Raw genomic sequence first — 23,710 nt, 5'->3', positions numbered from 1 at the left:
CCTCAGGAGGGGACTGGGAGAGTCAGTCATCACCCCAGTCCTTGGCTTGTGTGGGAGATTTTGCACTGGAAGTTTGTTGGATGAAACATACACACAGCTGGCTTTATCCAGGTGTATATAGGAAGAAAGCAAGACAGTGAACAAGAAAATACAGTATATGAATGCTGAAATTAACCATAAAGTTAACAACACTTTTCTAGGTCCATTCATGTGTTGGTCTTTTAGCAGACCTGTTACCATATAATATGACTCAGGGGCCAAGGATCTTAAGCTCCTTCTCTAACAGCTTCATACACAGCACCCGTGTTCGACTTCTCAATCAGGGTTGGAGGGATAAAAGGAAACAGGTAGCTGAACTATCTCTTCTTATGCACTCAGTGCAGTTTAAGACACTTTTAAAGGAAATCTCTTTAAAGCTTTGTTTTGATAAAACATTCTATCAGCAGAATATGAAATGTGGAAACTCCAATGAAAAAAAAACCCCATATGATAAGTTACATACATAAAGGAAGATTCTGGATTTAATTATTGTCTCTATTCTGTATACTATTCCCTGCTGAAGTAGTTTATATTTTCAGAAAGAGAACAAAATAAATAAAACCCTATTACCCCTATTCCTCCTTCTTGGGTTCTCTTTGCTCAATTAAGTTCACATCTTCATTTCATAAATACCCATCAGCTCCTGGGCTTTCTAAGGATTTGTATTTTTGTTTTATCAGTATTGCAGGTGTCTTGTCATGTATTGCAGATCAGTTTGCTTTGCCTGGTACAAGGAAAAAGCTGGGTATTTTAACCCATTTTGTCTGTTTTCTTCAAAGGGGAGTAACATGATTTTAAATAGTCAAAGAATTTTCTGTAGTTTTCATCTAAAAGACCCCAATGAAAGACTGAAAGTGAGCTATAAAAGAGAGAAAGGGAGTGGGTAATAAAAACATAAGTGAAAACAGTAGGTCTAGTAAGAAAGCTGACATTCAAATATGTAAAAAGAACATGAAACTGTACTGCCATAATGCATTTTAGTCCAGAGCTGGAAAATCAAGACCTGAGATCACTAATGCATAATATTGAATTTGGATGGCAGGCAGTAGCTTTACTTACTGATTACCTTGGGAGAATTATCCATGGTATATGATTGCTAAGCCTTTGTAACCTTTGACATGGAATATTTGCACTATTGATTGCAATTTCTCCCATGCCTACATCAGTAACACCTTTATCACTTGCCAGCTGATTGTGGGAATCCAGATGCACGAGAGCAGTGAGCACTGTGATTCAGAGTGAGACTGTTCTCAGCTTGGGTTTTGACACCCAGTGTCTCAGGGTGTTCTCTCAATGCATACAGGCTCCCAGGCGCCTGGTGTTTATTTAACTAGATTTAAGATTAGCTTTTTTCTTTCCCAAGACATCTTTTCACTTTTCAGTGTGTGTGCCAAGAGGAGTTGCTGACCTAATGGAAACAGTTGTGTCCTGGAGTAAAGCATTTAGGAAGAGGATAAAGAAAGTACTCCCATACTTTCAAACACTAACCCTAAATAACATTAGGGCATGTGACACCCTGCAAATAAATACTTTGCTTTTTTTTTTTTTTTCCCTGTTATAAACTTTGAGATTTTTCAGAAGTCTTAGTAAGTCTAAGTAATAGTTGAAGTTTAGCAACAAAGGCTATTCAACTACTTTTTGAACTGTGGCTGTCACAAGACCTTAAAACAGTAGCACATATGATTGAAACATCAGGCCCTGATTGCCTTCATATACTATTAATTTGACAAAAAATTCACTCGAAACTTTGTAAATGAGCTTTTACCAACCAAATAAACTTCTAGTTGTGTCTCTTTTCCTGGAAAGAGTTTGCAGCTGTTTTTTTTTCCCCTATTAACTACAGTAATATCTTAAAACCTTAAAAAAAATGTATTAAAATAATCCCCAACTTGTGTGTAATGGAAATGAGATCTTTTCTATCTGATTTTGTCATGACTATGCAGTGGGGACACATAAACTCTAAATTTATGCCAGTTCAAAATAACTTTTTACGAGTCCTAGAATATCTTTATCAAAGTAAGCAGAGGACAGAGGAAAGCTCTTGTGAGGACAAAGGTTGTTATTCTTTGGCATAGTAGGTGGCTGAAAGTATTAGCTTGCACTGGGACTTAACACCAAGGTATCTAAACTTGGAGTTCCAAGTGTTGCAAGGAACAGGGCAAGGAACGTAAGTTGTTCCTTATTAATTTTCAGATACTAGAATGACATGTACACATTCATTCATTTGAAATGAATGAAAATCTGTCTTCAAGTTAAAAGCCAATTTATCTAATTAGTACTCTTATTGAATTCCATGGCTTTTAAACTTTCCATCCTGGATGACTCACAGTTTAGAGAGGGAGACTGAGATAACAGGAGAAGATAGTTCATTTTAAAGTCAAGCACTGTTATCTTATTGATTCATAAGCTATAATGTATGTTTATTAAGACCTACAGCAGTGATTTTGTTTCATAGATTGTGGCAGTAGTGTCCTGTTTCTGAAGGCTGGTGGACATTTGAGTAATATTTGAAATCTCTGATCAGGGAACTATTTATTTCTTGACATTGAGTTGAGGATTTATGTGGTAGTGACCTGTGATCTGACTAAAGTTGTATGCTGGATTAGCATTAGCACAGTGTCTTTCATACATTTTGCAGCATTAATATGTTGTCTGTTAAATTTGGATTGTCAAATTTGTTCTGTATATTTAAGCCTATAAAAATTCCTAGTCTGTTATTAGAGCTTATTATTTAACACCTGAAATAAATACATTTAGACTATAAGTTTCAAGCTGAGTGTTTTAAAAAACAGGTTCTGGAATTCATTCTCTGTCATTTTACTAAACAGAACTTAATTCCCTGAAGTACTGAAAAGCTGTGCTGAATTCAGTAAAAGCTCTGGAACTCATGCATGGGTTAAAATCCTGAGGATCAAGTCAGAGGGAGTAGAAAAAAGGCCCGACAGATCAGAGAACTTTCCCACAGAGAAGGAAAAGAGAAACTCCAGAAAGACATGGCATCAAGCAACTGTTGAGGTCATCTTGATGATTATGTGTATTTCGTCAGATGATACTGCTGAAAATTTGTTCATATTCATTCCTTTAAAGGGCCATGTTTCATCCTTTATTCCTGCTGTAGATTGTGGACATTATTTACATCTCAATTTATTTCTCAGCCCTTTGGCCATAATTAAAAATGGAATTTGGGACTCTCTAGAGTCCTTGCTGGAGACTTTCACCTTGTTGAAGAAAGGGGATTAAATGTGATGATTTATAGAGCTTGTGTACAGTCCCCTGAGTGTACTGTGGCACTGAGCCAAAAGAAAGCTGAAATGATATCCAGTCTGGCAACCGCTTTGCATCATGAGAAGAATAAATCTTATCCCTTGACTAAAACTCTGTCTTGTTCCAGCCAAATTTACTTGAATTCCTGATGTGTGTGGGCTCTTGGTAGCCTAAAGTTAAGGTTGTAGAAGGCAGTGGCTGCCTGCCAAGGGAGTGTGCCTTTAGGATGTTGGACTCTGTATTTGTGTGTTGTCATGATGTGCCTTAGGCCATGCCTATGAAAAGTGACAAAAATTATTTCTTAGAATTATCACACTCCATCTTAAACTGCAAATTATATTCAGAATCACAGACGTGACATTTGATCATTGCTCTTTGGTTACTTTTCAGATTTTTTAGGACTTTTTGATACTGAAGTCAAACAGAAATACAGTCATAAATCTGGCAGAGACTTTGCTTTCTTGCTTTTTTCTCTTCTGCTAAGCCAGAAAAAAAAAAGAAGGGAGGAATATGTGGCCATGTACAGCTGCTGCCACAACATTCAAAAATTTCTTTGAGATGATTGTTCTGTGAGAGGAGATAGCAAGCATTTGTTATCATGTTGGCTAGGGTAAGCTTTCCAGTTCAGTGAAAACTTGCACCAATTCAGTGACTCCAGTCTGTACAGATTAAGTATTTATTACTTAAATTAACTGACTGTTACTCATTGAATCCTAATTACATAGTTGTTTCTGTTCATAATTTGAACTCCTTGTCTATTACACTCATTGTAGTACCCTCCAAGCTTTCTTTTTTCAATTACTCAAACTGTGCTGTTCATATGCTATGATTTTCCAGTTTATTTTTTTCAGGACTCAGAAATGTCTTTAGACTACACCACTTCCATAGCATAGCAGCCTTGTGGTGTCAAATGGCAATTACATGTAAAAGCTGCTCATGGAAATCATATCACTTGACAAATCCAGTTCATTAGGATCATGCAACTTATATAAAAAATGTACAGTTTCCTTGACTTGAAGGATTTTTCAGTCTGTCTCAAACCTTATTCTCATTGAATCTTTTGGCTTCCTCTTAGAAATCAGGAATACTTAAAAGCAATCTGCAGGCTGTGTCATCAATATATGATTCAACACAGGAAGCAACACATTTGGGTAGACTGAAAGAGAAAGAAATTGATCATATTAATAGCCCAAAATAATACTTTTCCAGATTGTCCTTGGCCAAGTATTAATTATTCATTTTATGTGTTCACATCCCAGACAGTCTGTGGTGCACCTGTGAGACAGAACTGTCTTGTCTCTGTCTTACTGAAGACAAATGCCACAGACTGTTGCCTTCGTTTTTGAGGGATTGTGAGCAGAAGGGACTGAACATGTAGAAAAATTAATAACTGGGCAGCATTCATAATTTTATCCTTACTTAAAGATAAATGTGTATGTGAAATGTATTTCCCAGGGCTGTGGTGATGGAGAAATCAGAATTTCACCATTAAAATCAAGCAGAACGCCAGCAAACAATAAAGGTTCACGCCAATATTCGTCAAACTCAATAGGAAACTTACCTTTTGACTTTAAAGAGCACTGGTCTGAACCCTGCAACACCATATTAAGATGCATAGAAGTGATTAAGTACTTATTCTTAACATACTGCAGTAGTAAAATTACAAAAATGGTAGGTGGGTTTTAATTTAACCCACAGTGTACATTTTTATTGTTCTGTGTTTATATAGTTGGTTGCATACAGTTGGATTAGGTGGCAATTTGCCTGCTGCTTTGTGTTTGACTGTTGCTGTATGGCATGCTCTTTTATGGTCTTGTTTCTTCTTGGATACAAAGTCTTCACATAGGCTGATAACAATCCTCACTTAAGTTAATACATTTGATTTTCTCTGAGAGCAAAGCTATCTTTGTGAGTTGTAGTGTTGTTATTTAGTAGTCTCAGTATGGTACAGTTCCAATCCTGGGGATAGGACGGAGGAAAAGGCTGCAGGCACGAGTGTCTCTTCTGCTGAGAGGATTAGAAGTGCTGCAGATCATCCATAGTCCTTTTTATAGGATGGTGAAGACATCAAGCTACCACCACTGCTATGTCTGTTGTTGATCAGTGTTCTTTACCAAGAAAGCACAAATCGCTCTAAGCAATATACAGTCTAAACTTCAGAGTACTGGCAGATATTCATATTAGGGTAGGGAATTTAAGGGCTGGCTGAAGGTGCAGGAGAGCAAATGTCATCCAGTCTGATATTTGCTATTATTCATCCAACTAACCCATGATTCGGGAGTTTGGTTAGCCACTAATCTTTGACTTCAGAGATCTGTGGACAGTCAACATATTGGAGAGGTATGGTTGTCTTGAAGCAGATCAAACAGGGTGGTCTGAAAGCCAGTTAGTGCCCAGGTTTCCCACATCTGGAAGATGTAATTTTAGTGGCATTGCATCTCAATTGCTTCTTGTGGTTGGTGAGCTGTGTTCAGAGAAACCCACTAACCAGTGCAAGGCAAAATTGAGAGTTGGCCCATTTGAAGGTTTGATGTGCTTACTTATGGGATTTATTTATTGCCTCAGTTTCATCTGCGCTGAATTAATGCTATGTTTTTAAGTAACTAAAATTTAAGAGGAATGTTTGCCTATGAAAAGGTAGAGTATTTGCTCTTAGGTTTTCTGGTAAATTGGATTTTGGAAGTCAGAACTGAACAGAGCACAATGAGCACTTTGTCCTGGCACCATAATCTGGATTTAGACACTGCATGTTGTAACAAACGGTATGAATTTTGTGGCTTGGGCTCCAGCAACCAGAGAAGCCAATCCTTTTGTCCCATCAGCCAAATAATATGGCACCATTCTATACATCTGGTATGAAGCCTACAATAAGCAAATAAACTGAAAAACTTTCTTCTTTTACAAACTGAAAGTGTTGCTGTGCTGAGGATGGAGGAAACTGTAAATTTTGCTTTGAGAAACAAACTGGAAGATGGATTTTCTTGCCTGTTCATATCTGTAATCCTATTTTATAGCCACATTAGTAACTTTGCTCATCCATTCATTTCACTGATATTGCAAAACAACAAGGGAAGATGGAATTTTCTGTTCTTTTAATGAGTGGAGCTCATTAGAGGTGATCTCAGTCAAAGTCTAGGATTTTGAAACCCCAGAGATTCAGATTATTTGCTCTTTGCTTCTGCAGGAATAATTTAATTGCTTTCTATTTTTTTTTCTTTAAAAGAATATTTTTATTGAAAACCACTTGATTTATAGGTGGGAAAAATATTCCACTGCTTCTGTGCATTGAAGAATAGGTCCCAAAAGAATAACTTTAAACTTTTTTTTAAAACTTCTGACTTTTTCATTGTAATATGCTTATTCCTGCTTGATCTGGAGAAGGATAAAGGAAGTAGAGAAACTGGTCTGCAGTGTTGAATCCGGTTTAATTGCATATTTAATTAAATGATCTAGTTTGATTGAATGTATAATTGTTGTAGATAGAAACTTGCTTGGCTATATGCATAGGTGAAATATCTGTTTGTCTTCTTGTACAGAAAAGAGTCAAGGACGTCATCTCTCCAATTGTATTTGAAGCTTCGTACAGCCTTGGAGAACATGTGATAGAAGGAGGAAAAGACGACAAGGAACTAACTGCTCTGAAGCCCATTCTTCGCTGGAAGAAAGGACAAAAGATAGCACAAAGGAATCAGGTCAGATTTAAACTACATTATTTCCCAAGAAGGCCTGTGGCTGAACTTACAGCAGAGGTAGCTCTAAAAGTGGATTGCCAAGCTCTGGGTCATTTGCACACAGTAGCCTTTTTGTGCAATCTCTGCTGTTGCTAACTTCAGTGCTGCTCTGTGACGTAGTAAAGGCTTGTGCCTCCAAGGCTAGACAACACAAAGTGAGGTCACTTTCTTGTTTCAGGGTGTTTGTGCTGGGAAGGGAAAGATGAGAATGGTCCTATGCCTTCTGGTTCTTCCCTTAATGTAGGAGGTTCTTGTGAAAGGCTTGGTCCTGGACTTTTTTCCAGGTTAAGCCTTTGCTAGTGCAGAAGGGGACATGGCAACTGTCCATGGCAGCTGAGGGGAGAACAGTGGGCAGAAGAACAAAAAATTTGCCTGACTCAACTGTCCTCTTTTCCTTAGGACTTCACACATCCAGTTGTGGCAAGGGAAACCCACTCTTGCTGTTATTGTAGACATGCCATGCTGAAATAGGATGGTTTTATTCTCTTCCCCTCCTTGCCATTTTTTTAGCTGTGAAAAGTCTGTCTGGAGTAAATGGTTTTTAACCTTAAGGTTTTTAACCTTAAGAAATTCATTCTCTATTGACACAATAGCATGATCATCTGTAGCATTACTTTCTGATTCTGCTCATAAGGTCCCTGAATACTATTAAAAAAAAATAGTAACTAACGTGTTTTATTTGCTTCAGTATGTAGCCAGGTGGTTTGAACTGTATTTGGTTATTTCTTGTAGTTTCGACACATGCATTTTTATTCAAGTATGCTTTATTTTTATAGATTTATGAATGAAAGATGCATTCAAAAATTACTTATATTTATGAGGAGGGATTGTGGGGCTGTTTGTATATGAATTTTGTATGTATATGAAATTTGTATTCCCATCAACAATATGATGGGAATTTGTGGAGAGCTTGGAACTTTAACACTGCTGTAAACCTGAGTGTTACATGAACAAAGCTTCTTGCTTTTTTTACTAATGGACTTAAATTCAAAAGGTCACATCTCGCCCTGCAGGCGAGTCTCGGATCAATGCTAAAATACCTAAATGCTGAGGTTATAGAGCAGGGACAAAAATATGTTGGGAATTTCTCTGACTTGTTTTCTTTTGCAATTTAGATGGGAGGGAACCAGTTTAACAATCCCTTTTCATTAGTTTTCCAGATGTTGTTCCCTTCGATTAGTAAGAAAAGTATTTTGACACTGGGTGTGCTGGCAAATATGCTTTCAGCTAAGAACATGACAAGAGCTTCAGAATTAGTGTGGCAGTCATGGTGACAAAGCTCTGATGAAGTAGCCTGGAGGCATGGTGCTGGGGTCCTCAAAGACTAAGTTCATTGGAAAACTGGAATGTAGCATTCTCTTTCAGAAGTCTTGTTATCTTGTAAGTAAATATAGTTTTGAAAGGCCAAAAGGGACAGTAGGAACCAAAATTAATTTAATAAAGGATTTACTTTTTCAGATAATCTAATGATTATGGAGGAACCTTACATTTTTGGAAGTCCAGTTCAAGACTCCAATGTTTTCTGTTTTCAGAAGATATGGTGAGGTCAGGTAGACAAAATTACTGTTTATGTTAGTACTAATGTCCTTAAATATAGCTGGTCCCATAGACTTGTGTGTATCAAAGTGGCTCAGCAGGTCCCTGACTCTTCCTCTTGGATTACAGGGGGTCAATTCTGCTTTCTGTCTCTGTCTATCACCTTAGGGAGCTGGTTGCCATGAGGATAACTGGTCTTACTGTTAAAGAATGATGCAAAGAAGGCTTTAGGTACCTCAGCCTTTTCCTCATCCTTGGTGATTATGATCCCCTTGCATCCATTGGTGATTTTCATTGACCCTCCTTTTGTTGTTCATTTATTTATTTATAAAAAACATTTCTATTATCTTTTACAGCAGTGGCCAGATTAAGTTACATTTCTATTATCTTTTACAGCAGTGGCCAGATTAAGTTCTAGCTGACCTTTCACCTTTCTAATTTTCTTTCTACATGGCATAATGACATTCATATACCATTCCTGAGTTAATTGCCACTTCTTTCAAAGGTCGTAAATCCAAGTTCTAATGAAATCTCCCTGTTCAGCCAGGCTTGTCTTCTTCCCCAGTTCATCTTTGGGCACATAGGAAGGGTGGTGTTTTCCTAAATCTTTAAGACTTCCTTCTTAAAGTATGTCCAGCTTTCCTGGACCCCCTTCTTATTAAGGATTGTTTCCTAGGAGGCTCTCTGAACTACCATCCTGGACAGACTAAAGTCTACCCTCCTGAAGTCCAAGGCAGAGGTTTTGCTGACCCCTTCTTTACTTCACCAAGAATTGAATACTCTATTATATCATGATCACTGTGCCAAAGATGTCATCTGACCACCACATTTCCCACCAGCCCTTCTCTGTTTGTAAAAAGCAGGTCTAGCAGGGCATCTCCCTTACCAGTTATGTCAGGAAGATGTCTTCCACACACTCGAGAAACCTCCTATACTTCCTTCTGTCCACTGTGTTGAGTTTCCAGCAGACACCCCACAAGTGAGTCTCCCACAAGAACAAGGGCTAGCAATTGTGAAACATCAGCCAGATGCTTACAGCATAGTTCATTCTTCATCCTGGTTGGGTTGTCTATAACAGACTTCCATCAGGATGTCTGCCTTGTTGGCCTTCCCCCTGATTCTTACCCACAGATACTCAACTTTGTCATCATTATCCTTGATAGACAGTTGAAAGATTCCTTAATATTCAGACCAACACCATCACCTCTTTTTCCCTGCCTGCCAGGAATCATACAATCACCAGGGCTGGAAGACCTTTACGATCACCAGTTCCAGCTATCAACCCAGGATTACCACTGTAACCCCTCAACCACTAAAAAGCATCAGCTTACTAAATGACACCAGTGCCAGATCCAGGTAATTCTTAAAGACCTGCAGGGATGGTGACTCCACTACAGCCCTGGGCAATCTTTTCCAGTGCCTGACCACCCTTTTTCTAATATCTAATCTGAAAGTCATCTGTCTCAGCTTAAGGGCATTTCCACTGCAGGCACAATAGAAGAGACTGCCCCCCCCTCACTACAACCTCCTTTCAGGTAGCTGTAGAGAGCAATGAGGTCCCTCCTGAGGCGCTCTTCTCAACAAACACAGCCCCTCAGTCATTCCTCATAAGACACATTTTCACAAGCTTTGTTGACCTTCCTTTGAGATGGTCTGGAGCACCTCAATGTCCTTTCTAAAGTGAGAGGCCCAGAACTGAACACAGTACTCAAGGTGTGGCCTCACCAGTGCCAAGAGCAGGAGACGCAGCTCTGGTCCTGCTGGCCACGCTGTTCTGCATACAGGCCAGGGTGCCACTGATCTTCTTGGCCACCTGGGCACACTGCTGGCTCATACTGAGCATCTCCTGGTCCCTTTTGCTGAACAGCTCTTGAGCCACCCCTCCCCAAGCTTATAGTGCTGCATGGGCTTGCTGGGACACAAATGCAGGACCCAGCACTTCCCCTTATTGAACCTCATGCTGTTTTTGTCAGTCCATTGATTGACTCTGTCCCTGTCTATCTGTAGAGAGCAGATCAACACTTCCACCCAATTTGAAGTTTCCTGCAAATTCACTGAAGAAATTCACTCTATGCCCTCATACAGATCATCAAAAGGACCAGTCCTAAAACTGAGGAGCCCTAAACCCAGGGAACACCATGAGCAACTGGCTGCCAACTGGATTGCAACAGATTTAGCCTCTGGGTCCAGCTATACAGACAGTTTTTTACCTACCAAAGATTTCACCTTCTGAAGTACTTGTAGCCATGAATTGCATGTCTCCAGTCTTGTGAGTCATTCCACTTATTTTCCGTGATGGCAACTACATCACAGCTTTCCTGCTTCACAGTGGCTTCCAGCTTCTCTTGTTTGTTCCACATACTGTGTGTGCTGGTGGAGGTGCACTTCAGCTGGGCTATCGATTTCACCCCCAACAGTGGTATGCTCATCTCTAATGAGCCTGATCTTATTACCTTCTGTCTTCAAACTTAGTGCTCTGATGAAGTCTGTGTGGAGCTGAGGGAGCTTGATAGCTAACCTTCATCCCCTGCACCATGCAGTGAACCAGAAACACTGGTTTCACTCCCCTAGTATTGATGCCTTTGTCATATGTTCACTCCGCCACTCAGTTAGGGGTATTGTGGAAAACAGGTATTCTCATTTTAGCCAGCACATCTGATGAAAGCCTGGAATGTTTTTCATGGTAATAATTGTTCTTCTGATACTTAAATCAGCTATTTTGTGTTTGGCTCAGCAGCATATATAATTGGACTGTGTCCATAGGTAGTATAGTAAAGCATGGGATGCCTCTAGGGAATCAGTCTATATATATTTATTTTTTTTTCCTGTGGTCAGTAGACATGTAGGTAATAGCTTGATTTTTCAGACAACTTGAAGGCTTAAAATCAAAATAAATTCAGGTCTAAAATCAAGCTCCTGTATCTATATTTAGGCACACTGATGTAATTGGTAAAGTTATAAACAGAAAACACTTCTTAAAAAAGTTACTGAGAGTTGCTTACAGCTCAGCATTTGAAAATTGGATCATATATCCTGGTTTCTACATAAGAGGCAGGAACTCAGCTTGACCAGATAACATGTTTATAATCAGATAGTATCAGTACCTAATAACTAAAGATTTATTAGAATGACAAGCCCCCTCACTGAATTGTTTTTGTGCTACTAGCATGATCTAATTGCTAAAGTCATCTCTGCGCATACCATAGGATTGGTGACAATTTACTGGAAATCAGTGTAGAGATTGAAGCAGTATATTCTTAACCCAAATAATTTTGCATAACCCGAGTCTGCAAGAAGTCCATAGCACAGTTTATGAAGTTAAATTAATAGATCCTCAGATAACAGAGGCCAGCTCTGCCACTTTTTAAGGGATGCTATCTGAACCTTTTATAGACTGAAGTGTGAGGAAGTTGTTAAAAGTCTGATCTAGAGTGAATCACTGTTCTCTTATCCAGTCCATAAAATGACATGTTTTCAAGGGTTCTTTTGAGAATTCTGTTTTTCTCCCGTCTCTTCAAATACTGACCTTCAGCTGTTGCTTTCCCTTTCTGTGAAAGCATAGGCAGAACTCTTAGAATAGTGCTGGCAACCTCTCAAATTCTTGATAGTACATTTTGGCTACAACCTGAAATTTCCATTTGCTTTCCTGAATTTTGGTAGGTTGAATATTTAAAAAAAGCTATTTTCCCCCTTTATTTATTGAAACACTTCCCGTGTTTTCTGTGGGCTGGAGTGGCACAGGAGCTTTTTTATTTTTTATGTTTCCTATTCTCTTCCCTACTTCAGGAAACATGGATTTGTTTAATTTTAGATAACCATTGAAAGAAAGTGAAGCAGTTTAGTAAGCCTGGTTTGAAATCACTGATCATCTTCCTCAGAGCATAGACCTCTGATCATAAAGGCTGAAGCTGGGCTCTTTCTTATTTATTTAACCTCCTATCACCTTTCAATAGAGTCCACTACCAGCAAGAAGGAAAAGGAGACTATCTACATGCCCAATACCCAGCAGCTTTATGCTTAGGATGGGTTAGGCTGCAGGTACTAGAGATTTATCCCTCTTCTACTTTCTCCTAAATTCACCCCTGGCCTTTAACACAAAATGTGGAATTTAGACCTTAAGCCTCTCTTCAAGAGGCATAATGGACACAAAGATACTTCCTCTGAAGCCTGATCTGACTACCTATGTAGATGTATTCCCTTCCTGACCAGCTCTCCTTACTGTAGGTTTGATTTTGTACAGATGTGTACATTCACTTTTTATTATGAGTGTACTTTAATGTAGGTTTTTTGGCTTACCCTCTGGAGGACATGGGTGCCATCCATCTTTCCTAACCCCTCATGACAGTAATCTGTCACATTACTGGACCTCTCAAGGAGCATAATTTTTTTTTTTACTCAGAAAAGTTGCCATGCAGAATTTGAGAAAACTCTGTTTGTCAAGAAGGTTTGATGACTTGGTGGGAACTGCTCTGGAACAATTTCCCATAGATGCTGGGTTCTGTGCAGCAGTGGAGAGAGTGCAGAAAGGAATCGTGAACCCTGGAAATGCTGGGTTTTGTCTCTGCTTTGCTGTACATCTGGTGATAGCAGGAAGTCTGACAGACTCACTGAGAATGAACTTTGCACTAGTTTTGTGTTTATACAGTGAATATGTGTCCTAGAAGCATTGAGGTTATCCTGTCCCTGTTACTGAGCACACAAACACCTATTTTTCTCGTGGAAATGCTAGACAACTATGTGATGACTTTGAGATAAGAGATGGAGCTGTGTTTTTCAGGACAATTTTTGCCCTAATCTCCACCCCTGACTTTGTACTCCTCAATTTTTCATGTATATATTTCTTATGTGAGGCATATTCCTGGCCATCTCTGATATATTCAAATCTGTGAGGTACTTGGAACCATGTTAGTAGAATACAATTAAATTTTATAAAACCACTGTTCAGAATTGTTCCTCTTTTTGGGATAACAGTAAAAGCAAAAATTATGAACTGCTTACACAGTTAGTTTCGCCCTATGTCCTTTTTTCAATTGTGGATAACACATACAACCCATGGATTACCTTCTTCAACAATTTTAATATTTAAAGAGCTCTATAAATCCTCAAAGCTGGTACTGTAAAGCTGCAACTACTTTAAAAATTGCTTAGAGTTAAAATTAGTGGTGATGTTGTAGTATGGTCTGTGCCATAACCCAGCAATGGACTCCTGCTCTAACAACATGCAGTGTTAAGTTAGGAACAGTTTCTGGCCCAAAGAAATTGCAGCTCAAGTAGACCAAGTAAGGCACAGTCACAACATATAAGCAGTGTTCACAAATGCTATGATGCCTTCAAGTGAGTTTACTTCTTAATTGTTTAGGAGGGATTTAAACAGCCAGGAATTAGTCAGCCTTGAAAGGTAGAAGCATCTAAAGGATGGGGAAGGAAAGGCTCAAGTTAGCAGAGAAGAAAATGGAAGAAATAGACTGTAAGAAGCTAGAGGCTCGAGACTATAGAAGACATACAAAAAGGGAAGGTGGAGTAAGAGTCTGGGTAGATGAGTGAAATAGTGGAAAATAACAGAATAGTCCACAGATGACATTAACCTGGAACTGGGCTGCTGAATCTGTTATGCCTGTATCCACGGGTCCTCGGAACCTGTTGGACTGGAAACTCAGACCAGCCAGCTGCTTTGAGGTGAGAGAGCTCCCCCCAAACCTGAACAGGTTCAAGATCCTCCATAGAAGCAAACAGTTCACTCCTATACAACTACAGCTCTTGGAATTCACCATCCTTATTTCTTTCTCCCAACCCAATGTTGTGTAGAAACCTATCTATGACATGAGAAAATACTCCAAATGTATTTCAAAGTAGCTTGCTCTCTAGTACCTGATATGCTGGAAGAGATACATGCTGAGTGATTTTAGAAAATGAAGTATTTGTTCATTCTTTCTGAGTAATGGTAACTATAGATTTAGTAAGAAGATTATTAGATTATTAGATAAGACTATTAGATAGTTACTTAAATGTACTTAAAGTATTTTATACTTTGAAAAGTACAGATAATTTCTTTGATTGCTGTGTTCACTTTGCCAAGATTTCTGAAGTTCAAACAGAGAAACTGAAAGGCTAGAATTTTTTTACAGTTTAATATTCTTTCTTCTGTGAGGGTTACCAAGTGGTCTTTCCTATGTGAAACTACTACAGTGGTTTGAAGATGAATTCTGAGGACTTTTGAAACTATACCTCTGAAATGTGCCATGTTTGAGAGGGAGGCCTAGTGCCACTTCCTGTCTCAGGATTATTCCTGTCCTTTGCTTGTGTAGTCTTTATAAAGGAGGAAGGGTAAATTCAGTCCTCCTTTCTAAATCCTAAAAAAATTTCACTTTTGAGAAAGCAAAAGGTAGGGAAGAAAAATTAAAGAATGAAGTAAATAGCCTGGATGAGCTGGTCACCTTCTACCTTTTCTTCTTTTGCAACACAGTACAACCTACTTTTTTTTTTTTGATAAGTTTGATATCTGTTATGAAACTGATGCCTTAAAGAACCTAGAAATAAAACAACACACTTTCAAGACAATATTAGTACAGGAGGTAATATAAAGGCTGGTCGCTGTTGGAGGCCTCCAGGGGCAGACACAGAAAATGCCCACCTCCACACAAGGTGAAAACAGTTCTTTAAGTTTAGCAGATTAGCATAACTAATAAAAATACCCAGTTAGAGACATAAGTTGTAAGGTGGTTCCCAATTTTCAGGGGGAAAGGGATTCAACCCTTTTCTAAATCCTCCCCCCTTAGATAGGAACTAAACTTTGTTTATGAAAATGTGTCTTGAAAAGCTGGTTTCAACCTTGGCTCCCAGGAAGAGCCAAGATAGGATAAGGGCCCTAGATCCCTCGGCTTGGAGCCTCTGGAATGTGTTTTGTCCCTTCCATCAGGGAAGGAAAAAGGTAGGAAAAGGTACTGGAACTAGATAGGAACTATATAACTATGCAAGAATAGAGCTATGAATATATATTAAGGAAATATAAAAGCAAAAAGGCAAAATCCCTTTCAGCATCACAATTAACTACATAAACGTTCACTCCTTTTTTGGGAGCTCAGACAGCACAGAAAAAGGAGAACAAGCTGCCTGCTTAGTAAAGAATGTTCCTGGAAAGCAAAGGACTAGAAGTCTCTATGCCCTCTGGGCTTAAGATTCAAGTCTTTTTGCAGTCCTGATACAGCTGGGCAGAGCTCTTAAAAAATGTATGAACTCAGTACAGTTTGCATTTTTTTGCCTTCTCTGTTTCTTCAGCCCAATCTGACCATTATGTGTGTCCTGCACAGATTTTCCCTGTCCTTGACTGATGGAAATATATATACTTTGGTAATAAAAGTCATGAAGCCTGTAGAAAAGAACATTCATATTAAAGGAAGAGATCAGTGGATTGTCAGGTTTCCTAGCTGAACAGTGACATTCATATTGGGTATTTGAATATTTGGTATGCAGAAGAGTATTATACTTCTGAAAGAGTGAGTTATCCAGCCTGAAAAGTCTAGCCTTATGTTTAGAAAGGTGTTGGTCTGTGGTCTAAATACAGGGCTAAGTAACCACGATCTTAATGGCATCTAGGTTTCTTTGATGCCAAGAGCATGCTCCTGTTCTCTTCTTTCACTTTCTGCTGGCTGTCTCATTTAGACATGGCAAACTACTACTACTACTACTTCTTAAATAGTATTCCCATATGTTGTCCCTTCATAGTTCCTAGCTTTATCAATCTGTTTCATTTCCTCAGTATTACCAGAGTTCACAAGATTGACAGTGGTTCCATTATTTGAGAGTGTCACTGATACATAACAGTATTTGTAATTTTCTCCTGCTTGCATGATGGCAGAAATGTTACCTGCCAAATATAAAATCTAGAGGAAATGTTTGCAGTATGATTGCCTTACTTGCAATCCTTAGGACTGAAAATAGTTTCATAAATACTTCATATTCTGATTCATTTTCATGCACATAGCTGGGGAAGAGAAAGAAGAATGCCAGAAATATTGTATGAACAGTTACTCTTGTCAGATGAGAAGGGAGAATGGATTGAGGAAAACCTTTGAATGAGAGTCTGGTTTTGATGAAACTTTAGTTTAGTTAGAAGACAATAAAACCAGTTCTGACAGAGATAAGATTTGCCTCGTCTCGAATTTCCTTAACACTCACACCATATATCCCTGTATCACAGATTTTGGTCTTGTTTTTATTTTATCCAAGCATGTTCCTTCTTTGAATTCTGATCTTACTTTTTTTGTGTTTTAACAGTTCTTTCCTGTCTTTTTCACAGACTGTTTTTGAGAGGAACTGTCAATCTGATGACTGTGCTGCTGATTTGAAACTTCAAGGAAAATTATTGCTCTCTAGGTGAGTAGGTGAACTTTTATTTTATTTCTTGCACACTAGTATGCCATTCATTTTATGTGGAATGGCATTGAAAAGTCAAAATACAAACACAGATATTTAAGATCCAGACTAGGAGGATGGTGACAGTGATGTCACTTTTAGTGCAGAAGGTCTTGAGATGTTCACAGAATCTGAACTCTTGTGTGGTGGGCTCTGGTCACATAAAGTGCAAGGCACCTTCACCTTAACAGTCACAATGGACAAAAGTAGAGAAAACAAATAAAATAGCAGAGGGGGCAAAAAAAGTAAAGATGCATGCTCAAATCAAGTACCAATGTGGAACACATAATTTTTCAAAGAAAGTAAAATACTGTTCATAATATGGTAGGAGTAAAATTGCCTGCAGAAAAGCAGTTTGTTCTGTCACATGGGAGGTTAAAGAACCCCCTCTGAACATGGCAAATTATCTTCAAACTACTGTTTTCTGTTTCTCAACTTGTAGTTTTGCAAACTTTTCTAAATACTCCTTTCAAATTCTTCTTGTTGCAACTTGGGGATGAGTGTCTGATTTCACTTTCTTCTGAGATAATAAAACTTATCAGATAGACCAGAGGTGAAGTTTATGTTCTTTCTCTTGTGACTGGTGATCCTAGGAAAATGCCTATTATTTTTCCTGGATATGTATTCAGTTTGGTGATAAATAGGGCTAAAGGTGAACTTCATATGACTTCTGTTTCCTTTTTATTTTTATTTTTTTCAGTATTTTTAGGGATGGAAATGCTGATGTGAGTTATTTAATTGCATGCCAGAGATTTTGGTATTTGATGGAGAATCTGTGAAGTGCTTTGCTTTCATGTCAGGAAAGAGAGTGAAAGACAAAAAAGAAACAACCCAAACAAAACAACAAAAAGAGAAGTAGTAATAGCCACAGACATGTTTTATACAAATCTGCAGCATGTACTTGGAGACAAAACTGAACCAGAGTCAAGTTTGAGAAGTTATGGACTTCTCCAGACATGACTGAAATCCCCATGAGTGTTTTGGGGGATTGGCTGGGAGCAAGGTTAGGTCTCAGGCTACAGAGTCCAAGGTTTGACTGCAGTTAGTCTGGATATTTGACTCAAGCTTTGTGGTGAGCAAAATCTGTTGTGAGCTAGATATGCATGGACTAGAGAAACTAGTGAAGGATTTGTCCCACAGTTGAGGAATAAATAGCAAGAGACAGATCCTAAAACTGGTCAGTCAGTGTATAGTAATCACTGCAGCTGGGATTGGACCATCAGGCTGTTTGTTTTTACAGCTGTTATTTATGTTATCTTGGCAATTTAAAAGTCATCCCTGTTATTAGAGCTTAGGCTATTCAGATACGGTTTCTGCATTTGTATAGCAAAATATTCAACAAATGCTCTCAAATTTTCTTTACCCAGTGGCAACCTGAAGTCCTTTTTGAAATAAACAGGATGTTGTCAAATTTCTGCACAGTATGGGCTTTCTTTAGCTACAGGGCTCTGTAAGCTTCAATTATTAAGAAATACAGCACAATGAATATCTCTTACAAAACTTGTTATTATTGCATATAAAATTACCAAGAAACGTGCTATGGATTCTAATTTTAAACAAGTGCTATATTGAATTTTTACAGCCCCATGTGTTTCATGCAAAATAATCCTATCACAGTTTTTCCACATTATTCTTGATTATAGTAACTCTGTGCACAAAGCAAATTTTTTTTTGAAAGAGCAAAAAAAACATGACTCATTTATTACTATCTGCACAAAACATTTGACTTCACTGTTAGCAAGTTTATGTTAATACCTTTTTCTAAATAATCACCTAAATTTGTGCACCTAAATTTTATTCTTGGAAAGGATGCAATTAATGCTGCACAGATACAGTGAATTGAAATAAACAGGATGTTTATAGGAAGGAAGTGGTAAGTTCTGTCTCTCAGGTCTTCTGCATCTCTTTGAAAATGTCACTGGACCTGTGGATAGGGTGGTTTGGTTAAGATTTCTTACTTTGGCTGACAAAAGACTTTCTCACTAAGAAAGTAAGTTGCCCAGATCTAAGAGGAATTGTGCCCTGTGTACTACTACCTAATTAAAAGATAATCAACAGAGAAGAGGTGTAAAGAGTTGGTTTTGGTGGTGGAGAAAGCTGCCTGAGTGCTAGTGGTATTCAGCATATTCACAAATTATATGGGAAATAATCTGCTAGAATTGAATAGCATGATGATAAAGTTTGCTAATCCTATTAAACTATTCAGAGCAATGAAAGTAAACAAGCAAGGAGGTATGCTTTCTTGAATTGTGTGATTAATCTGGATTTTACTGATTGGGATACTGTAAGTCCTGAGACTGTATTTAGTAGCGAAATGGCAAATATAAATTCTGAAAGCTGCAGAAATATATCAGCAAAATGCCACTCCATACTTGACTTGTTCTTCCATCATCATCTTGCTTTTAGACATGGTTACAGGACACAGGGCTCTCTGCTACATTAACTAGCTGTCCTTACACACTTTTAAATTTGTAGCATGTTAGAGCCAAAAGCTGTTCAGAGTTCAGACTATACCTTGCTATATACAACAGGGTATAGTTTTGTTCATCACTTTATATGCTTTCAAACATGAGTTGGTTACAGCATATATGTGTGTAGGAAGTTAGCTCAGATTATGTTATCATCAAGAGAATTGTTTGCATTCTTATGAGCTCAGGAACTGCACAAGCTACTGTGATACAGAGTTCACCCATGATGTATTTGAATCATTAGAATTCCCCAGTTAAAGGACGGCATCCAGCTTTGAAGATATGAAACTCCAGCCAGTAACTAAGCACTATGCAGCCACTCACTCACTCCCCTACCAGAGGGATTGGGGGAGAAACTTGGAAGGGTAAAGGTTAGAAAACTTGTGGGTTGAGATAGAAGACAGTTTCAAAGCAAAATCTGTGCACACAAATAAAGAAAACTAAGGAATTAATTCACCACTTCCTATGGGCAGGCAGGTGTTCAGACATCTCCAGTGGAGTACGACCATCACACTTAATGTTGACTTGGGAAGACAAAATGCCATCACTCCAAATATCTCCTCCTTCCTCCTTCTTCCTCCCACTTTATATATTGAGCATAATGTTGTGTGGCATCATCAGTTGGGATCACCTGTCCAACCTGTGTCTCCTCCCAACCTCTCATGCCACTCTCAGCTTTCTTGCCAGTGTGGCAATGTGAAAAAGCAGAAAAGGCCTTGGCTCTGTATAAGTCTGGCTAAGCAGTAACAAAAAGTTCTCTATATTATCAACCTTGTGTTCAGCACAACTAAAAACCCAGCCCCACACCAGCCACTGTGAAGAAAATAAACTCTACCCCAGCTGAAACCAGCACAAATAAATACCAAATGAATAATAGGAAAAAATAGCCTCTGCTGGCAAGAGCTAACTAGGCCTGCTCTGATTTTAATTTTCTTGGGCTATTCCTTCTCTCCTGAAAACTTATTTGTGTACCCTTAAATTGGGAGCACTTAATTTTGATAAATAACAACAGCCCAGGATGTTAACACTCAGTCTAAGTGACTACATAATAGATGGTAATTTATCCAAAGTGCTAAAATCAAGCAAATCTGCATGTGTTAGAAACTTCACTGCTGCTCTGAGCAGATGTGATTTGGTTTGCCTTGTTATTTAATGTTGTTGAGGTGTTACTGCATGTGGAGATAATGCTGCTTGGCAAGCTGAAACCCTTTGCTGTGAATTCAGAGAATATGAAAGGGTAGGACTGTTTGGGAGCAGGCAACAATAAAAAAATGTTAATGCCTTCTAACTTTATCTGGAAATTTTTGCAAAGATACAGGCAGCTAGAGATGGGATGTGTTCTTCTTTTTAATGTTTCTGTTACAGTGAAAGGAGTCCTTGGTGACTTGGGTTGAAGACCAGGGTTACATGCTGTATTGGATTGAAGAAGAGTTAAGATGCATTTATACTGGAAAGAAAAAAGGTTTGTTGTCAGTTAACAGATAAACCTTTTTAAGGCTTGTGCACCTTCTTTAGCATCAGTTTGCATGCAAACCCATCCCAGCCTCCTGAAGGGATTGCTGGACAAAGGAGCCAGCAACCTTGTTGCTTGTGACTGGTGGTAAGCAGGGTAAGAGTCATGGACTGTGGTTTGGCTGGTTCAGACCAGAGATTTGGAAAAACTTTCTTGCGTAGGCAGCTCATGCTGCTCAGGAATGAGATGTGCTGGGATGGTGTGCTCTGCCATCCTGGGTTTCAGGACTAGTTTGGATAAGGTCCGTGCTGACCTCATTTGTTGCTGGCAGTAAGTCGTGTGTTGAGGAGGATCAGAATGGATTTTCTGACCTTTAGAAATCCCTTGCAACCAGGTTTTTTTTTAGTGTTCTGACTTTTCTTGAGATAAATCCCCTCTGTAACCTAAGCAAAATTGCTTCAACAAAATCAGTCTTTCTTCAACACGGAAACATCTGAGTAGGGATGGTTATGGGCATGCTCCAGCACTGTGGCTGGAAACTTGCCGGTGGGACTCCATGCCTCTCACTGATGCCACCTCTGCCAGCAAGAACATGCAGCTTCACAAGAGGGGAAGACCAGACCTGGCAAACCAAACTATGAGGATTGAACTCTCTGTGCCAGAAGTTATGAGCTGGCATGTAGAAACAGCTACAGTGGTGTGTGCTAGTATTGCTACAAATGTTCTTTCTAGTGGTTGGCCTGGACTCATGGGAGTGTTGCTAGCCTAAAAGTACAGATGGCAATTAAGAATAAGGAAAAAGGAGCCATGGAGTATGCTGGGGACTTGATGAAGGCAGTGTTAGGAGAAGCTAAAGGAGCAGGAGAGAGGCATTTCGTCTTTCCAGTCATGAGAGTTCTCTAGTCCATTTTTCCTAAAGAATAAATATATTAAGTTCTGGCAGCATGGCACAGAAATATGACTCATTGCCTCCCATTCAAAAATTCTTCAGTGCTGAATCTTGCAGCTGACATAGGAGATGGCAAAATCTGGCCTTATCCATGCAGTTATACCCTGTGGATAGTGGTGTTGCTGATTTCTAAAGGAAGAGACTTAAAACTGTCTTAGTGTAAAGAATATATGTATGCATTCTGTATGGGTAACTTTAATGACGCAACCTGAAACCATAAGAGAAATAGGAATTGAATATTTTGCAATAAACTTTGTTTTTTTGACCATAACTTGGTCCAGGTTTCCTCTCTAGCAATTCACTACTGAAAAACTAAATGTTATGGTAATTATTATATTCAAATATTTTTTAGTGTTAAAAATATGTTTATTACCTATAATTTGACTTTAATGCCTCACTCTGTTCTCTCAGCACAGTAAAGGTCTTTTCTATCATGTTTCTGCAGCAACTAGCACATTTTTATTGACCCTCTCATAGATGCTTGTTTAGAAGCTGAACATCTGTTTCCCCAAGATTTGCTGAGGTAAATTCTGAAGTAGGTGTTTTGCAGAGGTTTATATCTCCCTAGCCTTTAAAATCTTATATGCATTCATTTGGTACTTTATGGGGGAGAAAAGCTCTCTGGTCTTTTAAGAAGAACCTGAAATTGCTGAGGAAGGTCTTGTCTGACCTAGCAATTTAATTTTGGCTCCTGACCTGATGCCTATCCATTTGACTGGCTCTGCAAAGCCAGTACTTATCAAGCCTTTTTAGGATGTAACAGGAACCAGGTGAAAAGTGTGAAGACATTTGAGGAATAGTGAGGGTGTTTGAAAAAATGGACTGTCTTCCAGCCATAATAAACAAGCTAGCTAAAAAGACCAGAGCAGAATGGGTGGTTGCTTCCATGTGAGATACAGCTAAGAAGGAAATCCTGCATGACTATGTAAATACACTGGCAACCTGTGTGTTGCAGTGAACAGAGCAGCTTTACCAAAAACAAACAGTACAGAATGAAAGAAAGATGATCTTGTGAATGTCATGTAGCTGCTGTGTTCCAGCACAAGCTGTGTGTATGATACATAAATTGTGTTGTAAGCATAGGACTATGAGCTCTTTTGGATAGAATATGCTGTAATAAATGTTGCTATTTCTAAGAAGCTTCCAAGAGGAAGTCTGTCTTACATACATTTATTTGACATGAGGTTACCTTTTATCCGTCATTAGAACAGAATTGCTTATCCATCCGAGTCCTTCTGACTGATGTTTGGCTATTAGGAAGAAGCAGCTTGCTTTTATGTGTTGATTTAAAGTGTCTTCAAAGGCCACCATTCATTAGGCTTAAATTTATGTTCTCCTACAGACTGGCTAGGGTAGGTTCCTGTACATACTGTTTAAATTTGGAATTTTTTTGGAAATGTGAAATTGGAAGCAAAGGTCATAGGAAGGCAAAGGAGTGACAGGTGCATTTTGCAGAAATTTTCAAGTTTTTCCAAATTATGGGTTTAACTGAGTTGAAGTGAACACTTTCAAAAGTTCTCTTACGAAATGGGATTTTTGAGAAATGTCCTTTTCCAATTGAAAGGTCAAGTTTGTGGGTTGGGCTCTTTCTCCTTCCATTAGTTCCTCTGAAATTAGCCAGAGAAGGGACAAAAATTCCAGTCTGTCAAAAATTTCCTCGAGTTTAAAATATTTCCATTTTAATGTAATCATAATTTATGAAGAAAAAGTATTTTCCAGTATTATCTGGTCACTTCCTCAGAAGATTGTTTTTGCCTTTTTTCCAAAGAAATTCCTTTTCTGACTTATTAAAGGATTAACATTTTTTATGCCAACACTTCTTTTATTTCTGAGACCTCTTGTCTTATGCATGGCTCTG

At 38.6% G+C, this 23,710-nt stretch overlaps 1 protein-coding gene across 2 annotated transcripts in view; it reads left to right on the top strand.

The window, feature by feature from the left end:
- ITGA9 (integrin subunit alpha 9) overlaps positions 1-23,710 on the top strand; it is a 213,139-nt gene that overhangs the window by 103,706 nt on the left and 85,723 nt on the right. For both annotated transcript variants that reach the window (XM_015619749.3, XM_015619751.3), the window contains exons 16-17: positions 6,840-6,995; positions 16,867-16,943. In XM_015619749.3, coding sequence (XP_015475235.1) covers positions 6,840-6,995; positions 16,867-16,943 — 233 coding nt within the window. The remainder of the gene's footprint in view (positions 1-6,839; positions 6,996-16,866; positions 16,944-23,710) is intronic.

The sequence above is a fragment of the Parus major genome, chromosome 2, assembly GCF_001522545.3.
Source record: "Parus major isolate Abel chromosome 2, Parus_major1.1, whole genome shotgun sequence".
Lineage (NCBI taxonomy): Eukaryota > Metazoa > Chordata > Aves > Passeriformes > Paridae > Parus > Parus major.
Note: the sequence above shows the minus strand (reverse complement) of the source record. Positions and strands in the feature narration are given on the sequence as shown.